At 59.0% G+C, this 22,168-nt stretch overlaps 1 protein-coding gene across 2 annotated transcripts in view; it reads left to right on the top strand.

The window, feature by feature from the left end:
- Positions 1-3,674: 3,674 nt before the first annotated feature.
- Positions 3,675-22,168, top strand: part of RASGRF1 (Ras protein specific guanine nucleotide releasing factor 1) — an 88,088-nt gene continuing 69,594 nt past the window's right edge. For both annotated transcript variants that reach the window (XM_004763620.3, XM_013062022.2), the window contains exons 1-2: positions 3,675-4,379; positions 21,591-21,697. In XM_004763620.3, coding sequence (XP_004763677.1) covers positions 4,104-4,379; positions 21,591-21,697 — 383 coding nt within the window. In that variant the 5' untranslated portion in view covers positions 3,675-4,103. The remainder of the gene's footprint in view (positions 4,380-21,590; positions 21,698-22,168) is intronic.

Genomic DNA, 22,168 nt, shown 5'->3' with positions numbered 1-22,168 from the left:
TTTATTTATTTATTTGACAGAGAGAGATCACAAGTAGGCAGAGAGGCAGGCAGAGAGAGAGGAGGAAGCAGGCTCCCCGCGGAGCAGAGATCCCGACGCGGGGCTCGATCCCAGGACCCTGGGATCATGACCTGAGCCGAAGGCAGAGGCTCAACCCACTGAACCACCCAGGCACCCACAAACCAAGAAATTTTCTTGAAGGAGCTGGGACATGGTTGGTTGGTGGGAGAGTTTAAAGTCAGAAGCCATAAGGAAAAAGATTTGTCTACAATCTGAACCATGATTGAAAGCAAGCAACAGACTGTGGAGATTATCTGCCACGTGCATGGTGGCGATCGCAAGTATCCCTCGTGTATGGAGCACGGTGACAATTCTACAAGAAAAATACTAACACGTCTGAAGAGAGGCGTTAACAAGAAACTCACGAGAGAAGGAATGCAAATGATCATAAACATTTAAAAAGTGTCTAACCTCTCAAGCAATCAAAGAAGTACAACTTAATACAAGAAGGGGATGTCATTTTGCCCTTTCCAAACGGGGAATTCTCAAGAGGCAGAGACTGTGGAGCTCCAGGAGGGACAGGTGGCTGAAGTGGGGCAGCTCGTGTCCCCGCGACAGCCACGCACAGAGTAAAACACCTCTCTGGAAATCCAGTATCCCCCGTACCCATGTTTCCCGCGCACACTCCTTAACCTAGATACGCCCCTTTCAGGAATTCGGCCCGAAGGACCGAAGTGCGTACATGAAGACGTTAAGCACAGTGTTATTCCCGAAAACCGTGACTGGGGAAACAGCCTAAATGCCCAACCATGAGAGAGTGACTCCTCAAATTCGCGGTCATACAAAGACACGGCCCCACACACCGCTAAGTGAAGGGAGCTGGGGGAGATTTCAAATAGCCTGCGCTGCAAGAAGCCCGTTGGGTAAACAGATGAGCGTTGAACTAGGGTTAGCATTGAACTAGATTAGACAGCAAAAATAGAGGGGGGGAGAGAGAGGAGCTACGCTTTTATTGTCTAGATTATGTTACTTTTTACAAAGAGCCTCATTACACTCACCCTCAGAATAATAGGGCTGTTTCCACTGGCTGGGAGGTCACGGTGCAAAGCCCTAGCGTCTGCCCGAGGAGGCAGGGTGGGCGGCGGCTGACGGAGCTGGCCCAGAAACCTCCGTTTCCAAAAACGCTTCTGACTCCACACTCTTAATTCTTCATTTTTTTAGGTGGTGAGAAGGTTATATATATTTTTAGTATAGTGTCCAAAGAGCAAATTCCCTGTAACACCTGCCGCCCCACAGCACACACAGGCTTCCCGTATCCACAGTGCACGGCTGAGCAGCCCCCGCAAACATGCCGTGTCCCCACCAGGACTCAGCAGGACTTGCTACTTCTAAGGTGATCAAACCCACCAAAATACTCCTTAATTCTCCTCCTTGTCTCCTTATTTACAGACACCTGCTCCCCAAACTCAGGGGAAGACGGTCTTCCTCCGGCAGGAAAGGCACCTTGTGCTGGCCTGCGTTCCACACAGCAGAGACTGTGTTCTGTTCCTCACGGGGGCCCCGGGGGCCCAGCCCAAGGCCCGGCACAGACGAGAGGCCCAATGAACCCCAGGGGGACAGCTGCGTGTGAATGAATGAAGGAATGAACACATCCCATCTCTTCCCACCTCCCCAGCGCTCTAAATCCCGCAAAGCCGGTCCGCACAGGTGCAAGGCCACATCACAGGCGTTTATGCCAAAGTGCCCTCAGACCCCGCTGGCAAGGAGAATCTGCTCCCAACCAACAAGACCCCGGGTGATACGCGGGTATGGACAGAGTCACGGGTTCTGTGGCACGCTCCGCGTTCCCCAACGTTGCTGCACGTGAAAATGGACAACCCACTCCAGCACTGCTGTGGGTGCTTGTCAAACGTCCCTGGATGATTCCGAGATGCAGTCCAGGTTCAAAAGGCAGGTACCATCATAGGTTTCTCTGTCATAGCAGCTGCCACCCGCCCAGCCTGGGCTCCTGCACATTGGAGAGGTCCTGCCACCGCTCCACCCCCCAAAAACCCAAGGACCACCCACTCAGCTGTACACATACCCTGGGGACACACCGCCCAGCTCAAAACCCACCTCTGCCACGTCTGGGGAAGCCCCAACCCCTGCACGCCTCCTCTTCCGCCACCTGCACAGTGGCGCTGCGGGGGTGGGGCTAGCTAGCCTCAGGCAGGGGTCTAGACAAGAGAGCCCCTGCCCCAGAGCGTTCTCTGCCTCTGTATCCGTCCCACGAAGAACCTCACTCCTGGAAACTGCTTCCGTAAGGAGGGCCAAAGAGAAGGAAAGGTGGTCGCAGTGTAGGGTCCCCCTGGGGACAACCCCGGCCGAATGTAGAGGCTTAGCCATCTCGCCACTTTGTTTTCATTATACCCGAAGAACAATCAGCCTCGCTGGTTCTTTGCACTGAGGTGTCCCCCCCCCACCCCGCCCGGAGCCTGGGCACCGAGAGGACAGGCTAAGGTTAACACCGTTTCTCCCCAGCGCGCTCCCCGGGGAGGGACACAGGCCCACGCCACTGCGCCCGGACACGGGCCGCTCCGAGCCCTCCCCCACCGCGGGGTGTCTTCTCCTCGTGGATTCCGCGGGTCCCTTCCCTTGCGCCACACCAGGGTGTGTGTGTGAGTGTGTGTGCGCGCGCGCGCGTGTGAGCGTGTGTGTGTGTGTGTGTGTGAGAGAGAGAGAGAGTGTGTGCGCGCGCGCGCGCCGGGGGAGGGAGCCTGCGGCTTCGCCGCTGAAACATGGTGTCGTTGCTTCCTTCCTCTCCCGGGCCGCGCGGCCGCCCTTCGCCGCTGCGCACAGGCTGGGCCAGGCCGGGCGCCACGCGGGGTCCCAGCGAGGCCGCTGCCCTCTGCGGCAGCCGGCGGTGCGCGCTCCCCGCTCCGGCGCCCAGGCTCGCGCGGAGGCCCGCGCGCCCTCCCGGTGCAGCATGCGGGCGCTGTGACGTTCTCGGATAAATGCCGCGCAACTGTGTAGGCGAATGGGAGCTAAAAATAAGAACGGAAAATCTATCATTAAGGTATCATTGCGCCAGAGCAGCTATTTGAAGGCTCCCGCGGTCCCTGGCGCCTGCGTTTGAAGCCCGCCTTTAGGCTTCGGGGGTATTTGCAGAAAACTCCCGGCAGCGGCTCGCCAGCCAGACCGCAGGGTGCAGGGGGCGGCGCGCGTAATTATGGCAACACTCGAAATAAAATAGAATGAAATAAAATAAGCGCTCACCTAACCCCTCCCCCATCTCACCCCCGGGGCGTCCTCGGGTCGCTGGGGAAGCCGCGGGGAGTGCGGCTGGACGCTGAAATGAATGTGACCCGGCGATTACGCAAAGAATAGGACCGAAAGCTGTTCCGGATCCATTTCGCCAACCGCCCTGCTCGGATTAGAAAAATAAAGTACCGGGAGGCCGCCTTTGGGAGAGCAAAACGCCAACCGGGACTTCACCCCCGGTCTACAGGGCGCCGCGGTGGGGCGCAAAGACGCAGAGTCCCAGGGTGGCAAGCCTCCGGGGTGCCCCGGGGTTAAACGAACATTGATCTGATTTAGTTTTTAACACCCGAAGGGGAACATTGGACACCGGGGTAGAGGGGCAGGACTCGTGTGTGTGCGTGTGCGCGTGTGTGCGTCCGGGGCGGGGGAGGGGGCGCCAAGGTGCAGCCTGCGCGCGGCTCTGCGCGGCGGCGGGCTGCGTGCGTGTCTCTGTCCGCGCTGCTGAAACCGGCTCTTCGAGGGATCGGCGTCACATGACTCCGCCTGCCCCTCGCCCGCGCGCAGCTCGCCAGTCCCTCAGTTTGCCCCGCGCCGGGGGAGGGTCGGCCGGCATCTCCTGGGCCCCGAGGCGCTGAGGAGCGGAGAAGAGGTTCCGGCGGGGAATGGTACATCTCGCTTCCAGAAGCCCCGGCTCCGCGCCAGATCCCGGAGTGTAGATATTTGGGGGGAGGGGAGAGCGACCAGGAGCGAGCGAGCGAGCGAGCGCCAGAGAGAGGCAGCGCGCCGCGCGCACGGAAGGGGGGCTGCCGGGTGCCGCGCGGAGAAGATGTAAGCGCGTGGGGTCTAGCTGGCCTCCGAGCACCATGCAGAAGGGGATCCGGCTGAACGATGGCCACGTCGCGTCCCTGGGACTGCTGGCGCGCCAGGACGGCACGCGCAAAGGCTACCTGAGCAAGCGGAGTTCGGACAACACAAAATGGCAAACCAAGTGGTTCGCGCTGCTGCAGAACCTGCTCTTCTACTTCGAGAGCGACTCGAGCTCGCGGCCCTCTGGGCTCTACCTGCTGGAGGGCTGCGTCTGCGACCGCGCGCCCTCCCCCAAGCCTGCGCTCTCCGGCAAGGAGCCGCTGGAGAAACAGGTGAGGCCAGCGCCGCGTCTGACCTCCCAGCTCCCCGGCCGCGGCCCCAGGCACCCCGAGCCCTCCGCCGGCAGATGCTGCCCGAACTTTGGTCCCTCCACTCTGGGCTCCCTCGGCGCGAGAGGAGGCTGGGCTCAAGCGGGCGGGTGACCCCGCCATGGGCAGAGGGGGTAGGGACTGCGGGCAGGAAGTAGGCGCCGGCTGCGGCTGCCCTTCACCGGGCGAGCTCCGTGGGAGGCAGGGACGCAGGGGCCGAGACGCGGAGGTGCCGAGAGCGACCGGGTGCGGGAAGAAAAGGGGCTCTGGGAGACCAGTCATGGGCTGGGAATGTGGACCCACATCCGGCCAAGCATGGTGCCTCCCACCCCGCGACCCTCTCGGCCTCAGACAGCCCTGATCGTCTGCGCCCGGCCGGGGCAGGGCGAGACGGAGGCGTCGGAGCGCCGGGCCCCCTGCCCCGCGGCCGCCGGGAGCGAGGAGAGGCTGCGCTAGGGCCGCAGGGGCCGGCGGGGTGCGGTGGAGCAGCGGCGGGCCCCCGGCGGGCCCCCATCCCCAGCACCAGACCGAAGCGTTCCAAGGACCCCTCTGGCGCGCGGAGGCCAGGGCCCGGGGCTGCTGCGGAGGCCGCGGGACAGACGGGCGCTGCTCTCCTCCCCCTCCCCCTGCGCCGCCGCAGTCGAGGCCAACGCGCTGCCCTCGCGTTTCTGGAGCTGCAGGGCTCAGGGACGGGCCTGGATCTGCCCCGGGGGCGCAGGCGGGGTTGGGGGGGGTGCCTCTGGCGTAGAGGGAAGGAGGAGCGACTGAGAGGGAGAGCGATGTTTAAGCTCGATGCGCTCCCCAAAGGCATCTGGTCAGTCCCCATGCCTCCAGGAAAGGAAAGTCAAAGATAGTAGGTCCTAAAATGTCATGGCTGGAAGGGACCTGAGATCCATGGTGGTGATGGGGGGGGGGCGAGCTGCAACTAGCTGGTTATTGTCTGAAGAAGGGCGCTGAGACCCACAGAGATGGTACTGTCCAGTGTCATACCAGGCGGCCCCTTTGGATTTCCAAAAGACAGCTGAGATCTCAAAGCCCCTGCTGCATGCAGACTGGCGGGGTTGGAACTGGCCAGACTGGAAGCCCCGCTTGAAGTTGGCCACCTTGTTGTCAAGACCGGCCTGAGCCCAGCCTCTGCAGTCCACCTTTGCCTTTCCTGCTCTTGTCTGGTGGGTGCTGAGGGATGATTTCTGGGGACTGGCATATTTGGGGGTGGATCTCTGGGGATGCCAGGACACAGGGCAGGGAGAGGCTCCTTGCCGGCAAAGCGGAGCAAAGAGCAGGCAGGTCCTTCGGCTCAATGGGGAGGAGGACTGACCCGAGAGAGCCAGACCCCGACCAGGCCAGAGTTCTGCTTTCAGCCTCTGCCAAACCACCCTCGCCAGCCTTCCAGAACCTCGCCGACCTTTGCCAACCCAAGTCCACCTGCACCTCCTGGTGGCCCCAGCCCCAGCCCTCTTGGAGCCCCTCTACCCTCAGTCCCCAGCTCGAGCCCAGAGCTGAGTGCCCAGGGAAGGCAGGGAGAGAGGGAGGCAGGAAGCCAGGTCGCCGCGGGCTCAGAGCACCTGTTCTCAGCCCTTCAGAAGCCAGAGCCGGGCCTGAGACTCCATCTCAGCCCCGCGACCATTGGGCTCTCTCTGGGACCTTAGTAAACGCCCTCAACTTTTCTGAGCCTCTGTGTTGTCATCTACAGAATGGGGATAAAAACGCTCCCGAGATTTCCAGATCACAGTTAGATAACGTACGTGCAAGTGTGCCCAGGACGCACTCGAGCTGGGTCTCGGGAAGCTGTAGCTGATCTGAAGAGCCGGGAACAGAGGCCACACAGAGAGCGTTTCAGCTGAAGGGAAGCTCGGGGAGACCCTACAGCCCATCCTCCCCAGTGCGCAGACAGACAGACAGAAGGCCAGAGAGGGGAAGTTTGCTGCCTGTGAGCAAAGTACGTCAGGAGCAGCCTCAGACCAGGAATTCACCCGGAGTCTAAGAATTCCTGAAAAGGGGATCCTACGCTCATCTCAAATCAGTCCTGGCCCGAGTATCAAACCGCACCAGCAGCAGATTTTGGAAGGGACAGGACTGCAGAGCCCACCGGTGGTATGCACACGTTCTCCCTGCCGTCTCCCCAGAACTCCGGGGAGCCCCAGAGGAGAGCAGGACAGGGCAGAGAGGAGCAGCGGACGGCCGGATGCTGCCTGGCTCACGTGCCGATTTCATGAGAGACATCTGCTCTGTCTCGTGCCCTGACATAGACCTTCCTTCCATTTGAGTCCAGAGCCAGGGTCTGGCTAACGTGAAGTATGTCCTGCTTCCTCGGCCCGTGCACATCTATAAGAATCTGTAACATTTCCCTTCTGTATCTTAGAGGAAAACTTGTCGTCCCGCAGCTGCTCAATATGTCTCATGGGGTTGGGTGCCCCCTGGCAGCCAGGCAGCCCAGATGTTAGAGCCATCCTGTCCCTGGGTCTGCCCTGCGTCTGGGCCCACAGGAAGCCTAAACTGGAGACGTGCTGGCCATGTGCCCTCGCTAGGAGGCCTCGAAGGTGCCGGCAGGTCAGCAGCACAGGCCCGGATCTGGTGAAGACCTGCTTGGAGCCGGACGTCGTTTTGTCCAGATCTAAGCAGGCAGCTTCCCGGTGGAAAGGCCAGGGCCAGGAAACCCCGTCCAGCAGCAGGAGCATGTCAGGGACCGAGCACACAGTAGGTGCGCAGAGTGTGCTTGTAAGATGTCCATTCCTCCCTTGGCGTGCTGAGGTTTGACAGGGCGCCAGCCCAGGACCCTGAGCCCCAGGCACGTGTTCACATGGCATCCTGATGCCCTCTCTCTGTGGGCCTGTCTCTGTGTGAGTCTGATGGCACCTGGCACAGCCCCCTTCCTGGAGCCCCGAGCTGGGATCCCACGTCTCACGCAGGCAGACTGACCCAGCCTGCTCCCGTGCCCAGTGGCTGAAACCTTCTCGGGGCCGCCTCGGGCAGTGGCTGGCGTGAGACTCCTTCCTGGGCTCTCTCAGTCCACAGCCGCCCTGCCTTCATCACAAAGCATGCCCTCCCGTTGCTCCAGCACATTCCACCCCTCAGCCAATCAGAGAAAGGCAAACCTGAACGGAGGGGGATAAGGTTTTGCTAAAACAGCACCCCTCCGACCGGAGCTGGGGACCCGGACTGCTGCACTGGTACCTCCCGGAGAGGCTCTGCCTGCCCGACGTGGCCCCCGCAGCAGCGAGGCCCCCAGGATTAACCGTTCCCTCCCCCAAACATTTCTAGAGCTGAAAGGAAGCTGAAGAGACGCAGTAATTATACCTTAATTGGGACAAGGAAATACCAGGTCACCGCCGGTCTGCTCGGCTGGTGCTGGGAAGGCGGCTCCGGACCGCGCAGGCGCGAGGCCACGCTGAGATCTCACTGCCTTTTTCTGTGCGGTGAACATCGGGCTCTGGGGACCCGGGCTCTGCTAGGTCCTGTGGCTGCGGGGGGAAACAGAGCAATGTCCTCAGGGAGCTGCCAGGGGCTGGGTGGGGAGCCCTCCCCAGGGGTGCCCCTGCAGCTATGGCCAGTCACTGGGGAGTCTCCCTCCCCGCCCCTGCCTGGGCTCCCCACAGGGCTTGCCCAACACTTTCACGGGGTCCCACCTCCTGCACTCCCGTGCCCCCCTGTACAGCCCCCACTCAAAGGACCTTCCTCGGGCGGGCACACATCCAATCACCACAGCAAGCGTCTCAGAGTGACCATGGCTCCCACTGCCTTCAAGGAAAGAGGGGATCTGTCCTGGGGGACCCCCAGGAGCCATGTTCTGCCCTTCCGTGAGCCCTGACCCACTTTCCCACCCTGCTCTTCCTCACCCTACACAGGCCTCTTTTTCCTACCCCAGGGCCTTAGCACCTGCTCCTCTCCCTGGAAGGACCTCCCACCCCATGCATGTCAGTGACCTCGTCCTCCCCACCCCCGAGGTCCCAGCCTTGGCCTCCCGCCCATGGACCCCAGGCTTTTTTTCCTCCACACTGTGGTCACAGTCTGCGATGACCATAAATTTCCAGGTGCAGGAGAGCAGTGAGGGGCACCAGCTGAGGTGGAGATATGCGGCAGTTGTAGCTGACCGTCGATGAGAGGGGTCGGAGCCCCGACGGGGTGAAGGAACCGGGTCTTTACGGCACAGACTTAGGTATCACCACAGGACCCGCCCTCTGGCTGGGCAGGAGGGACTTCCACGTCCCTAGACCCATAAATACGGAGGAACAAAAAATGCGGTTTACCGAGCACCTACTGTGTGCCAAGCACCTGCTATGGGCCGGGCACCAGAGTGCCTGCTCTGCGTGAGCTCTCTCCTCAGTCCCCCCAGCAGCCCTGGGAGCTTGTCCCTGCTCACCCATTTTCGAGACCGCAACACTGAGGCTCAGCACTGTCAGGTAACTTGCTCGAAGCTCCGGAGCATGTGGGGACCGGCGGGCAGGTGACTGCAGAACCTGAGCCGTCCTCCACCGACCGCTGGGCAGTTTGCGTGTGCCGTCCCCCGCCAAGAAAACAGAGCATCACAGCACCTCAAAGTCTGTCACTACCGCTCCAGCGACTTGTGTGAAGGAGCTCTGGTTTCTGCTTGGGTCGGAGCCTGGCAAGTCCGATCCCATGAGCATAAAGGGAAGACCTAAAATACAGTCTTCTGTATTTTAGCATACTGTATCTGTACAGTCCGGTTTCCCCAACATCCAGGGGCGAGCGCCTGTGTGCACGTGGCCAGGAATGGGACTCAGCCCCCTGCGTGTGTGCAGGAGCACTGGTGACGTCTGCACCCAAGGGGGCTGGACCGCTGCCTGTGCCCAGCGACCTCCGTGAGGGCACCTGTCGTGCCCTTGGACACCTCCACTGCCCACCCCCTCCCACGGAGGAGCTCACAGCCCTTCCAATGCGAAGCCCACTCGCCGAGGGGTGAGTTGCCCACCTCTAGCAGCAAGGGTTTCTGGCCACGCGGACAGGCTTTGGACCCCGGCCCTTCTTAGGTGGGGAAGGTTGTCAGGCTCCCCAAGCCTCAGCTGGCACGTCTGTGAGAATGTAACAGAGCCTCCCCCGCATCCTGTTCTGCAGGCTGCAGACCCCTTGCCCCACACGGTGGGGCTCGTCCCAAAGGGAGGCCCTTCTGACCCCAGCTTTCCCGTCTGTGCCTGGACTACTGCTCGGCGGAGCTGTGGCACGGGTCCCGGGGGCCCTTGGCGGGTTCAGAGCTAGCCGACACCAGGCCCTGGCCCTGGACACTGGGATGGGGTGGTGACTCCTACTTCTGTTTCGGCGGGCTTTGGAAACGTCTTGACCCCAGCGTGCCTCTCTAGTCACTGGCGGCCACACCAGCCCCCAAATCTCTCAGGCCCACTCGCCGGTGTCCTCTCTCCCTGTGGCTACAGCGCAGGTGGCCGTCACCCCTCAGCGGGACTTAGGGGGTGGTCCCCCGCCATGCGTTTGTCAGGATAGGCTGGATTAAGCAGCAGCGACAACCAGGACCAGCATTAACACAGCGAGCGTGTTTCTTGTTCGTGTTCGACGAGCTGTGCGGGGGGCGTGGGGATCGCTGGAGAGCCGGGCTGATGCAGATTCGTCCTGACACTGGCCTCCACGGTCACCCCAGCTGAGGGGAGGGGTGAGCACAGCTCCCCGGTGACCCTGAGGCTCCCCCAGAAGTGGCCCACTCTGGCCACAGTCCAGTGGACAAGGCACGTCACGTGTCTGGCGTGCAGATGCCACGGGCGAGCACTGACCCTCTGATGCCCGATGGCAGAGCCCGGGGGCCCCGCCATCTCCCTGCATCCTCTGTGTCCTGCAGCCGCACGGCTGTGTGCCGTGAGACCTGTGTTAGAAGCCCGCCTGCCCGCCCAGCTCGAACACGCACAGAGCAACGGGGACACAGCAGGGCTCCTGCACGGGGGCCGTGGGGAGCCACGTGTGCCCACACGGGAAGGGGCAGGTCCAAGCCAGGCCTCCCGTTTCCTCGCACTCAGTGACTCTGTCATCCCTGGCCGGTGTCAGGACCAGCCGTCGGCCACCCGGTTTCCCCCAGAGCAGTGAGGACAAGTCCATCGAGGAGACAGCCTGGCTGGGAACAGACAGTGACTGCCCCAGGCGGCCCGCGCCACTGCCAAGGAAAGTCCAGGGTTCAAGGGAGTCCAGCAAGCACAGCCCCGCCGGCTCCGGGGGCATCACGGAAGCTCCACCAGGGGGACACGCGGGACGGGGTATGGGAGTTGCAGGGGCCCCTGAAGCCTGTGGCCCCGCTGCAGGGCCCGGCCTTCCCCCGGAGCAGCATCTAGGCGGGTGTGTGACGGAAGCCAAAGGGCACCCCGGGGCCGGCCTGGAGCTCGCTCCGCATTCAGCGAGCCTCTCGAGCAGTGAGGCCGGGTCAGAAGAGGTTCCCTCAGGAGCAGCCACGCGGGACCTCTGTGGCCGTGGACCCACAGGCTGGAGTAACTTACCCGAGACAGAGCCATGAGCCATGAGCCGTCATGTTGTCTGTTTCAATCTGTGCGGCGGACGCTACCCTCCCACTTTGTGAAGGAGAGAGCAGACGCTCAGGGGAGATGTCTCGAAGACCCCGAGGCCAGGTAATAAGTGACCCATGTGAACCGAGGTCAGCGGTCTCCAGACCGAGGGGCTCCAGGTGAACTCCCCAGAACACAGGTTTTGTGGAATGTGGGTCGATCTTCCAGAAGCTGAAAACAGAAGGACTCCGTGGCAGAAAAAGCCCCAGGAAGGTTCCTGCATCGCAGGAAGGCTCAGAGCCTCCAGGTCTCCCTGAAGAGTCCTGGACAGGATGGCGGGAAGCCAGGCTCCGCCCCCCACCCCGAGCCCCCAGCTCCACGGCCTGAGCCCGAGAAGCAAAGTGTCACCTGTTCGTGGTTTTGCTACCGCCAGTGAATAAGCCAGGCCCTGTGCCGCGGCGACAGATGTTTCCAGTCACCCGTCCAGCAAGCGGAGGCTGCCCTGTGCCCGGGCCAAGGCACAGTGCCAAGCTCCGGGGGCATTTCTCAGTTGGAGATCCCTGGGTCGAAAGGAAGGAGCTCGCTCAGAGCAGCTTAGCCACGGGGAGGACCGCCTCGGGACACCTGCAGCAGGAATGAAGGGAACACGTGCTGAACCCATGTGCCCGGCCTCCGCGGCCAGGACCAGGAACCCGCTCTCTGTCCGCCCTCCTAGTCCGACGGTCCCCCGGCCCCGCCTCTCTCGGAGCCAGGTCTGCGTCCTTCTCGGTCTTCTTTCTTGGTCTTGGCCTCCACCACACCCAGCCCATGGCTCGCGCCTGTCCGTGTCACCGCTCCAAACACCTGGGGACCTGGGGCGTGACCCGGGGCACATGCCCACCGCTGCTGGGGCCGCTCTCTGGGAGAAGTACTTCTGCCGCGGGCACCGCTGGAGCATCAGAACCCGCTAGGGGCTCTTAAAAATCCCGGTGCCCGAAATCCATGCCTCGCCCCATTCCTCAGCCCCCGCGTTCTGCTCTCAGGGGTCTGAGGAGGGACACGAGCACCGCAGCCGGGACTGAGCCTGCCGAGCTCCTGGGAAAGAGCGCAGAAGGTCACCAGAGAGCAAGCCCGTCATGGCTTTGCCCGGGAAGGGGCGGGGCCGTGGGAATACGTGGCCTCGTGCCTAGGAGCGCAGGGGGAGCACGCAGGAGGTGAGCTAAGCTCTGGCTAGGAGGGGCACCCAGCCTTCCTGGAGGCCCTGTGTTTGTCCCTGAGCCGTGAGGGGGCCAGTGTCCAGCTCCGTGGGGACACAGGCCGGAGTCATGCAAAAGTCACTCGGGCAGAGAGTGAAGCGGGAAGAACATCACTTTCCATGACCGATACCAGCTGTGTGCTCCTGGTCCTGGCACCACCCCAGGGGCAGGGCGTGGTCCTGCTTGTGAGGCCAGTGCTCACAGGTCTCCTTTCTGGGTCCGTCCCCCGTAACCTGCTGGGGGCAGGTGAAGGTCGACATGAGCCGTTCTTGGGCTTGGCTGCCCCTCCGAGTCCCCAGGAGATGCATGGGTGCACCCAGACCAATCCCATGAGAACGCAGGGTCCAGCCGTGGGGGAGACCCACGGGGACAGGGACACAGTGACCAGTGCTCTGTGGGAGCGGTCTGGCCTGGCCGCCCTGTGTGTGCTCCCGGACCCATCCCGGGACTCCTGAGGGGCCCTCAAGTCAAGGCACACAGCCCGACCTCACGCGGGGGTAGGCACTGCTCTGTGCCGGGTGTCCGTCGCACCTCGGGGTCGATGCACGAGCCTTGCTCCCGTACCAAAGTCAGGTGTGGTCCACCAGTGGATTCTGCAGCTGCTGCTGCCATCCAGGGTCATTCCAGCAGCTCAGGGGGCCTCTTGGGATTCAGACAGAAACGGACTCCCAGAGGCAGCCCCAGATCTGTTTCTGAGTTCATCCTGCATCCCTGACGTATCCTGTAGGATGTGAGTCCTGATCCCGCCCAGGACGCTGGGGGGCCACGGGTGTGGCTCTATGTTGTCCCAGAGAGTTCCCAGGGGTCCCCATGGTGAATTCCGGAATCGAGCTGCTCTTCCGCCCGGGGAGCCATCCTGCACGACCACGTGGTCATGTAGTCGTGGCAAGTATGACTCAGGCCCTGTCCCGCGGTCCTGCTGAGGCCCCGTGTTGTTCTGGTCCTGCGGACTCTGAGAAGCCTCGAGGGCATCCTCCATGGTTGGGCATCTTTCCGGGCGCACCCGAGATGTGGTCCGAATGTCATCATGTGACCCCAGGACGTCCACTGTCCCGTCTGCAGCCGTGCCAGGGCCGTCACTTGCCCCTGCACAACCTGGTCATTCTGGGGAGGCCCAGGGGTGGCTCAGCTTCCGAGGTGACCTGGGGTCTGTCTGACACTGTCTGAGGCTTTGGGACCATCTTGAGCTCTGGTGGGACCCAGAGTCACTGTTCCGTCTGATGCTGGCTGTGGGTTTTTCGTATATGGCCTTTATTAGCTGGAGGTACGGTCCGTGGAGCCCTCCTTTCTTAAGAGTTTTATCATAAACGGATGTTGAACTTTGTCGAGGGCTTTTCTGCGTCGGTGGAGATGGTCATCTGATCTTTATCCTCATTCTGTTGACGTGACCTATGACATTGATGGGTCTGTGGATGTCGAACCATCCTCGCATCCCTGGAACAGATCCCACTCGGTCACGGTATATGATCCTTTCAACGCGTTCCTGACTTAGTTTGCTAATATTTTGTCGAGGATTTTTGTATGTAGGTTCATGGGAACATTGGCCTGAAATTTTCTCTTTTCGTGTGTGGTGTCCTTGTTTGGTTTTGGTATCAGGGTAATGCTGGCCTGGGAAACTGAGTTTGGATTCACCCCTCTTCAGTGTTTTGCTCAGAGTTTGAGATGGACCGGTGTGAAATCTCTCTGTGTCCCGGAGCACCCACCAGGGAAGCGGGCTGGCCCTGGACATTTTGTGTCGGGAGGTTTGATTACTGAATCAATATCCTTACTGTGACTGGCCCGTGCAGATTTTCTATCTCTTCATGACTCGGTCTTGGAAGACTGCGTGTTTCTCGGCATTTATCCGGCGTTTCTAAGTCATCCTATTCGCTGGCGTATAATTGCACGCCGTGGTCTCTCGTGATCGCTTGTACTTCTTCGGTACCAGTTGTGACTTCTGCTCTCTCATTCCTAGTTTTCTTGATTTGAGCCTTCTCTCTTTTTTCTTACTGAGTCTAGTTAACGGTTTATCAATTTTATTTATCTTTTCAAACAACCATTTTCATGGATTTTTTTCTGTTGCCTTTTTAGTCTGAATTTCCACTTATTTCTGCCGTGACCTTTACTGTCTTCTTCCTTCCGCGGATGTCGGGCTGTGCTCATTGCTCTTTTTCTAGCTCTTTAGGTGCAAAGTTTCATTGTTTACTTGAGTTTGTCTTGTTTCTTGTCTCATTACGAATTTCCCTCCTGCGACTGCTTTTGCCGCACCCTACAGATTTTGACATGTTGTATCTTCACTTTCATTCATCTCAGGGGTTTTTGTCCTCTTGGGTTTTCTCGTGGATCCACTTGTTCAGTAGTGTTTCATCTCGACATATTTGTGGTTTTTTTCTCCAGTTTTCTTTTGCAGTTGATTCCCAGCTTCACACCATTGTGGTGTCTGGAAAGATGCTCCGTGTGCGTTCAGTCTTCTTAAATTCATTGAGACTTGTTTCATGGCCTCACAGATGTTCTCCCCTGGAGAATGTTCCGTGCGCACTTGACAAGAATGTGTTTTCCGCTGGTTTGGGGCAGAATGTTCTGTGCAGAGCTGTCAAGTGCATTTGGTCTAACGTGTCCTTTAAGATCACTGTTGCCTTGTCGGTTTTCTGTCCGGAGGCGCTGGCTGCCGGTGCAGGTGGGGTGCTAGTGTCCCCTGAGCTCTTGTGTTGCTACAGGTTTCTCTTTCTAGGTCTTTAGTATTTACTTTCTATGTCTTGGTGCACTTCTGTTGGGGACATAAATATTTACAAACCTCCCTGCTGGATGAACCCCTTTGTCATCAGTAACACCCACCTGTGTCTGCTATTGTGGACTTTATTTTGAAGACTTCGGTCTGATGTAAGTGCAGCTACTCCAGCTTTCTCTGGGTTTCCACCTGCACGAAGTCTCTCTTCCCATCCCTTCACTTTCAGTCCGCGTGTTCTTATGCCTGTGTGTCCTGACCTCTTGCAGGCAGCATACAGATGGGTCTTGTTTTCTGCGTGAATCCATTCAGCCACTCTGTGTCTTCTGGATGGAGAATCTAGTCCGTTTACACTTAAAGGACTTATAGATAGCTGAGTATTTATTGCCATTTTCTTCAGTGTTTTCCAGGTGTTTTGTATTTCCTCTGCTGCTTTTCTTGCTCTCTTCCCTTGTGGTTCGATGCCTTTCTTCAGTGTTATGTTTAGATTTCTATCTCACACTTGTGTATCAGCTACAGGTTTTGATTTGTGGTTACCTTATGGCTCACACGCATCAGCCTACAGGCGCACCTCACGGCTGTTGGGGGGTTGGTCCTAGATCCCTACGATAGAGCGAATATCACAATAAAGCAAGTCAAATAAATGTTTTGGTTTCCCACGCATATTAAAGTCATATTTGCCCTATGGTGTTGTCTATTCAGTGTGTGATAGTATGATGTATACAAAAGCAGTGTACCTTCCAGATACTAAAAATACTTTATTGCTAAAAAATGCTAAGCACCATCTGAACCTGCAGCAAGTCAGAATTACTGATCACAGATCACCATAACAAGTATAACAATAGTGAAAAGCTTGAAATATTGCAGGAATTACCAAAAGGTGACACAGAGACATGGGTGAGCAAATGCTATTGGAAAAATGGTTGATGTGGGGTTGTCACAAACCTTTACTTTGGAAAAATGCAATAGCTGTGTGCAGCAAAGCAATGCACAATAAAATGAGGTGTGTGTGTGTGTCTGCGTGTGTCTGTGTGTCTGTGTCTGTGTGTGTGTGTCTGTGTGTGTGCCCTAATCTGTTTGAAGTCAATAGCAAGTTAAGTTGGAACACATTCTGAAACTTTGCATTTCTTCTCGCTTTCCCCAGATCTTACGCTTTGATATCACATTTTACATCTTCTTATTTTGTGTATCCCTTAACTAATTGTTGTAGTCATAGTCATTTTTTTTAAGATTCTATTTATTTATTTGAGAGAGAGACAGTGAGAGAGAACATGAGCGAGGAGAAGGTCAGAGGGAGAAGCAGACTCCCCGTGGAGCTGGGAGCCCGATGCGGGACTCGATCCCGGGACTCCAGGACCATGACCTGAGCCAAAGGCCATCGTCCAACCGAGCCACCCAGGTGTCCCGTCATAGTCATTTTTATTGCTTCTACCTTTAACTTTCCATCTGGCTTCACGAGGAATGAACCCCTTGCCTTTACAACATGTTTACCTGCATCAGTGAGATTCGTGTTGTCATTTGTACTCTTTCTTTTTTTTTTAAGATTTTATTTATTTATTTGACAGAGATCACAAGTAGGCAGAGAGGCAAGCAGAGAGAGAGGGGGAAGCAGGCTCCCGGCTGAGTAGAGAGCCCGATGCGGGGCTCGATCCCAGGACCCTGAGATCATGACCTGAGCCGAAGGCAGAGGCTTTAACCCACTGAGCCACCCAGGTGCCCCTCATCTGTGCTCTTGTTCCCAGTTAATGCCCTTTCTTTTCAGCTTCAGGAAGTCCCTTTAGTGGTTCTCATAGTCCTGCTCCATGGTGATGAACTCCCTTAGCTCCTGCTTGTCTGGAAAACTTTCTCTCCCCCTCCGTTCTGAACAATGACCCTCCCAGGTGGAGTAGTCTTGGTTGGAAGTTTTTTTCCCTTCAACACTTGAATATATCCTGCTGCTCCCTCTGGCCCACATAGTTTCTGCTGAAAACTCTTCGGATAGTTTTATGAGGATCCCTTGTACCTAAGCAGTTGTTTTCTCTGGATGCCTTGAAGGTCCCCCTTATTTTTAACTTTTGATGTTTCTATTATGATGTGTCACGGTGTGGGTCTCCCTGAGTTTGTGTTATTTGGGACTCTCTAGACTTCCCAGGCCTGGGTGTGTGTTTCCTTCCCCAGGTCAGGGTCATTCTCAGCCATTATTTCTTTAAATACATTTTCTGTGGCTTTCTGGGGGACAGAAGTTTTCTTCTCTTTCTGGCACCTTTATTATGCAAATGTTGTTTCCCTTAATGTTTTTCCATAGGTCTCTTGAGCGGTCTTTGGTTTTTTAAATTCTTTATTCTTTTCACTGCTCTGTTTTAGAGTGTGTTCCCCTGCCCTGTCTTCAGCTGACCGACCCTTTCTTCCACTTCGTCAGCTCTGCTATGGAAGCCCTTTATGCACTTTTTTTTTTTCCAGTTCAGTTTTGTATTTTTCACTCTGTGACTTCTGTTTGGTACCTTCTCGTGTTTTCTCTCTGTCCATCTGTTCTTCTCCTGAGATCATTGAGCTGCTCTGTGACCTTGAGTTTGAACTCTACATCAGGTAAATTACCTGTCTCGGTTTCATGAAGGTATTTTTCTAGAGTTTTATCTTGTTCTTTCATTGGGAGCATAATCCTCTGTTTCCTTATTTTGCTTGGCTGTATTGGCTTCCATGTATCAGGTGAAACAGCTCTCTCCCCTCATCCTAACCCAGTGGCCACAGGAAGCCTGGGGGTGGCTTTCAGTATGCTGTCTGGGCAGCGCCCCGGGGAGGTTGTCTGCCATGAACTGTCTCTCCGACTGCTTCAGTACCTGTGGGACCCAGAACCACAAGCCCCTGACCACCAGAGCCAGATGTCCAAGGGATGTCCCTTGTGTGGACTGTGCACAGCTGACAGGGGCTGGGCCAGAGGATACCCAGAGCCTCCTGAAGGCTGTCGGGAGAGACGAGGAACCATCCCGAGCCTATCCAGAGCCCCGGGGAAAGACACAGAGCACACATTCTCTTCCTGACGGGGTCTCTCCCTCCCAGTGGGCAGGTGTAGAGGTGGGTAGATGGGTGGAGCCATGGATGGACAGGCAGGGGGATGGAGCTGTGGATGGACACACTGATTGTGCAGGTGCAGAGAGAGAGAGCGTGGAACTCAGAAAGACCAAGAGCCCGGTGTGTCTGCCCACTACCCACTTCACGGAGGAGGGGCCAAGTATCCCAGAGGAAGGGCCCCAACCACCCCGGGCCGCACTGTGCTCAGACTCCACGTCCAGTGCCCTTTCTCTGACTAGGAGGCCACTTGCCCCTCTTAACTCTGGGTCCCCTGGCGCGTTGCTGTGAAAAGAACCCTGGGTGACTGGGGAGCCCAGGCACAGGCCGTGCGGGGCCCACCTCACCTCTCCAACCACAGGCCCTCCGTGAGAGGGCAGTCACCCACTGTACAGGTGCCTGCACCTGCACGGAACACTGGGCCACACCCACAGGGGACTGGCCACCTTCCTGGGCCTGCCCTGCCGGTGGCTGACTGGGTCTTTCTGCGCGTGGGCCTGAGGACCCAACGTTTTCCTTCCATTTTCCTCAGGTCAAACTGCCTTTTCCTTAGCGTCTTCCAGGAGCCTGGAATTCACTCCTTTTCTCTGCATGTGGGGACTTCGTTCTTTCCCAGCGGATTTTACTTCCTCTCTCTGTTTCTGTGTCTCTGCTGCTCTCCTCTGTCTGTGTCTCTGTCTCCGTCTCAGTCTCCATCTCTGTCTCTGCATCTCTGTCACCAGTGTCTGTCACCATCTCTGTCTCCATCTCTACATCTCTGTCTCTGTCTCTATGTCTCTGTCTCCATCTCTGTCTCTACATCTCTGTCTCTGTCTCTATGTCTCTGTCTCCATCTCTGTCTCTGCATCTCTGTCTCTGCCTCTGTGTCTCTCTGTCCCCGTCTCTGTCTCTATCTCCGTGTCTCCCTTCCCTCACCCCCAGCCCCACACAGAGCAAAGCCTTGTGCATGTGGCCACCGTGGTCAGGATTCCCGTGACTCAGGAGGGCTGGGAGGAAGTTTACTCTCCCTTCGGGGGCACTAGTCACTTGGCCCCGGGCTTAGGGAGACCAGGTGTTGGGGGAAGCGCACACACAGAGGAAGCCCGCTGTCCCCACGCCCTCTGAGGCCCCCACAGGGCAGCCCGGGCCATGGTTGGCCACAGAAGCCCTGCTGGGCCACGAGCCACCCACTGTTTCCTGGAGGGGACCTTGTGCACTGCTGAGCATCTGGCCTCTGCGTCCCTGTGGAAAGGAGGGAATCCGTGTGACTCCTGGGCAGGGAGGGGAGGGGGGCATGCTCCCAGCAAGGCCAGGTGTGCGAAGAGCCCAGGCCCGAGCCTGGGACACACCCCCCAGTGTCCCCTCTAGTAGAAGCTCCCAAGTGGCCTTCCCAGCACACCCCTTGTCCTCTGCCCCGAGGATGCCCCGGCTTTCCTCAGAGCTCCCTCCAGCACCACCAGTCTGCTTGCCAGGAGCCGCAGTGACATTTCCAGGTCATGCCCGCCCTCAGACCCCCACACCCACCCAACCACTAGCCTGTGCTCCTGGACTTCCAGCCACCCATCACCGGCTGGGTGCTGTCTTCAAGAACAAGAGATGCAGGACACTCGTGAGGAGCCTGACCACGGCCACGGCCACAGGCTCAGCCTGGAGCAGGGGTGTCGGAATAGGACACAGGCTGGGTAGAGGGACAGGTGGGCCAGCCTCGCCCTGGGGAGGTGGCTGGGCGGGAGCAGGGAGGGAGCCTCTGGGAGCCGATCCTGCCCTGAGGTGAGGAGAGCTGACGCTTGAAAGCCGAGGTCTCTGCTGGCGGAGGTCCCTGCGGGCGAGGTTCAAACCTGGAGGCTTCTAAGCCGGCTGCCTGTTGTTCCGTTTCCTGCTGAGGTGGGATTGCAGTGGGGTTTCAGGGGGCCTGGGGGCCAGCAGCCTCGGGCTTCTCCACTATGCTGGCCTGGCCGACTGCGAAGCCCCTCACTCCCCACAGCTCAGAAGGGCCAGGCTCAGGGACCCGTGCCCACCCTGCCCCTCCGGGCATGGGCCGCTCTGCCCCCTGCCCCGCCCCTGGCAGCTTGGCAGGGAAGGAGATCCCTCGGCGGGCCCATCCAGCACCAGGACATCCTCCCTGGGGACCCCAGGCAACCCACGGTACAGCTGAGTGTCCCCGCTTCGGAGTTAGAACCCAGAGTCCCACCCGTCTGTAGGCTCCGTGGGCTTTCTTCCCAGCCCAGTGCCAAGCCCTGGCTGGAGTGGACGGCAGGTGCCTGGGGAAGGTCTGCTTTGCAGCTGTGTGACCCTGGGCAAGTGGCACAACCTCTGTGCAAAACAGATCACACCTGCTCCACCTGTGGAAGGCGGGAACCAGTGAGCTCGCGGGAGATGAGTGCAGGAGTGTCCTTCATCTCTCGAGAGGTGGAACGTACTGGGTACCTGCTGCTTCCAGGGCGGGGCGGCGGGCGCCCACCTGAGCCTTCTGAATTCAGTTATTTGAGGCTGTAGCTGACATTTCGTTCCACAGCCCCAGTTATCTGTTTCCTAGGAAACAAGTGAGAGACGCTGACTCTCCAACCGCGCGCACACACACACACACACACACACACGCACACCCCGTGGCCGCCACCAAGACTAACAATTAACAGAAATACAGTAAATGTCAGCAGACACTAAAAATAGTCTACGCGCCGCACCTCGGGGGCTGCTCCCTGCCGCCCGGCGCCGCGGGGGCAGGGACAGGGACAGCACCCCTCCACGACACACCGCCACACCGCGGCCCGGACACACCTCTGAGCGGCGGGCCTGTGGGTCCGTGTCTGCACCCCACCGCCTGCCTCTCTCCCACCTCCAGCAGGATGAGACCAGAGATGTGCACGGACGCAGTCCTCCCAGCCCGTCCCCCCTGGACACCACCACTGGGACCCTGCCCACCTCGTGTCTGGCACTTGTGTTCCTGCCGTCCAGCCCCTCACAGCCCGAACACACGGGGCACTCCGGACACCTGTGCTGCCCCCACTTTCCCTGTCCAGCGCACCTCAAACCTGGATGGACCCGCTCTCCGTCGGCGGGGCAGCCATCCTGCACTCCCGGGCTGACCCGACGGGCTTTCTCCGCCCCCACTGCCCTCTGCTCTCTCCTCCCTCCCAGCGATGACCGCAGCAAACAGGTGTGCTCGCTGGGCTGCGGGCACCGTGCGGGGAGCTGAGCTGCCTTAACAGGGAGACTATAACAGATGCGTGTGTGCTGTCGGCTGCTCTGCTTCCCGGGAGCCAGCGGGGGTGGCGGGGGTGCTGGCCCCTGGCCCTGGGCTTAAGGCGGGTCCAAGTCACCTGCACCCCACGGCGGGGCTTCCGGGGGTGCTCCTCGGGGCCCTGTCTGTTCATGCTTTCACCCCAGGACCGGAGGAGGGCTTGATACCTTTCTGGGAGCGGAACACAGGCACACGGCCCTCAGCGGGAACCCACGTCCCAGAGGCGGTCCCCCGTGGTGCTTTTGCCTTCCTCCCAGCACACCTGATGGTTTAAAACTGGCTTTTTTGCAATTTGTTGACAAATCAGGTTTTGCTTCCTTCCTATCCTAAGTATAGGCTCTGTTCCATGTACAAAGCCTGCCTTAGACGAGTTTGAAAATGTTTACTGGAATGGCCTTCCCGGGCCCCAGAACGAGTCTGCACCTGGCTGGCGTGGCCGCGAGCGTCCGGCCCGAGAGCCGGACGGAGGGCCGCGTGGACACCCTGGTGACCAGAGCTGTCTTCTTCCCGGTGCAGCATTACTTCACCGTTAACTTCAGCCACGAGAACCAGAAAGCCCTGGAGCTGAGGACGGAGGATGCCAAGGATTGTGACGAGTGGGTGGCGGCCATCGCTCACGCCAGGTACGTCCTGCCCACCCCGCCGTCGCCGCCAAAGAGGCGGAACACAAGGGCCCTGCCCGGAGCAAACCGCGGCCCCGAGGGGGAGGGCGGGGACGGGAGGGAGGGAGAGAGAAGGCGAGTTGTAAGGAGGGCTCTTGGCAGGGGTCCCCTCGGATCCCAGAGCTCTGGGTCTGTGCCACCCTCGGTGCCCCCGGGAGCAGGGAGACCGGAGGAGCAGCCTCCCGCCAGCTTCAGTGCACCGGCTCCTTCCTCTCCAGTAGGGGAGCTGAGCCCTCTTTGGTTGGGGTCAAGGATCTTATGGCTACCAAAGCCTAAGCCCGGGCTCCAAGCCAGCTGCAGCCACGGATCTGCTGCGTGACCATGAACAGCTCCTGCCTCTCCTCGGAGCCTGTTTCCTGTTCTACAGAGGGAAATCTCTCAACCTCTCTGAGCTCGGGGGTTCCAGAGCTCCTCCTCATCCCCCGCAGGGCA

Source organism: Mustela putorius, unplaced genomic scaffold (genome assembly GCF_011764305.1).
Source record: "Mustela putorius furo isolate JIRA1106 unplaced genomic scaffold, ASM1176430v1.1 tig00003875_pilon_pilon_pilon, whole genome shotgun sequence".
NCBI lineage: Eukaryota > Metazoa > Chordata > Mammalia > Carnivora > Mustelidae > Mustela > Mustela putorius.
This window is presented reverse-complemented; position numbering and strand designations above follow the sequence as displayed.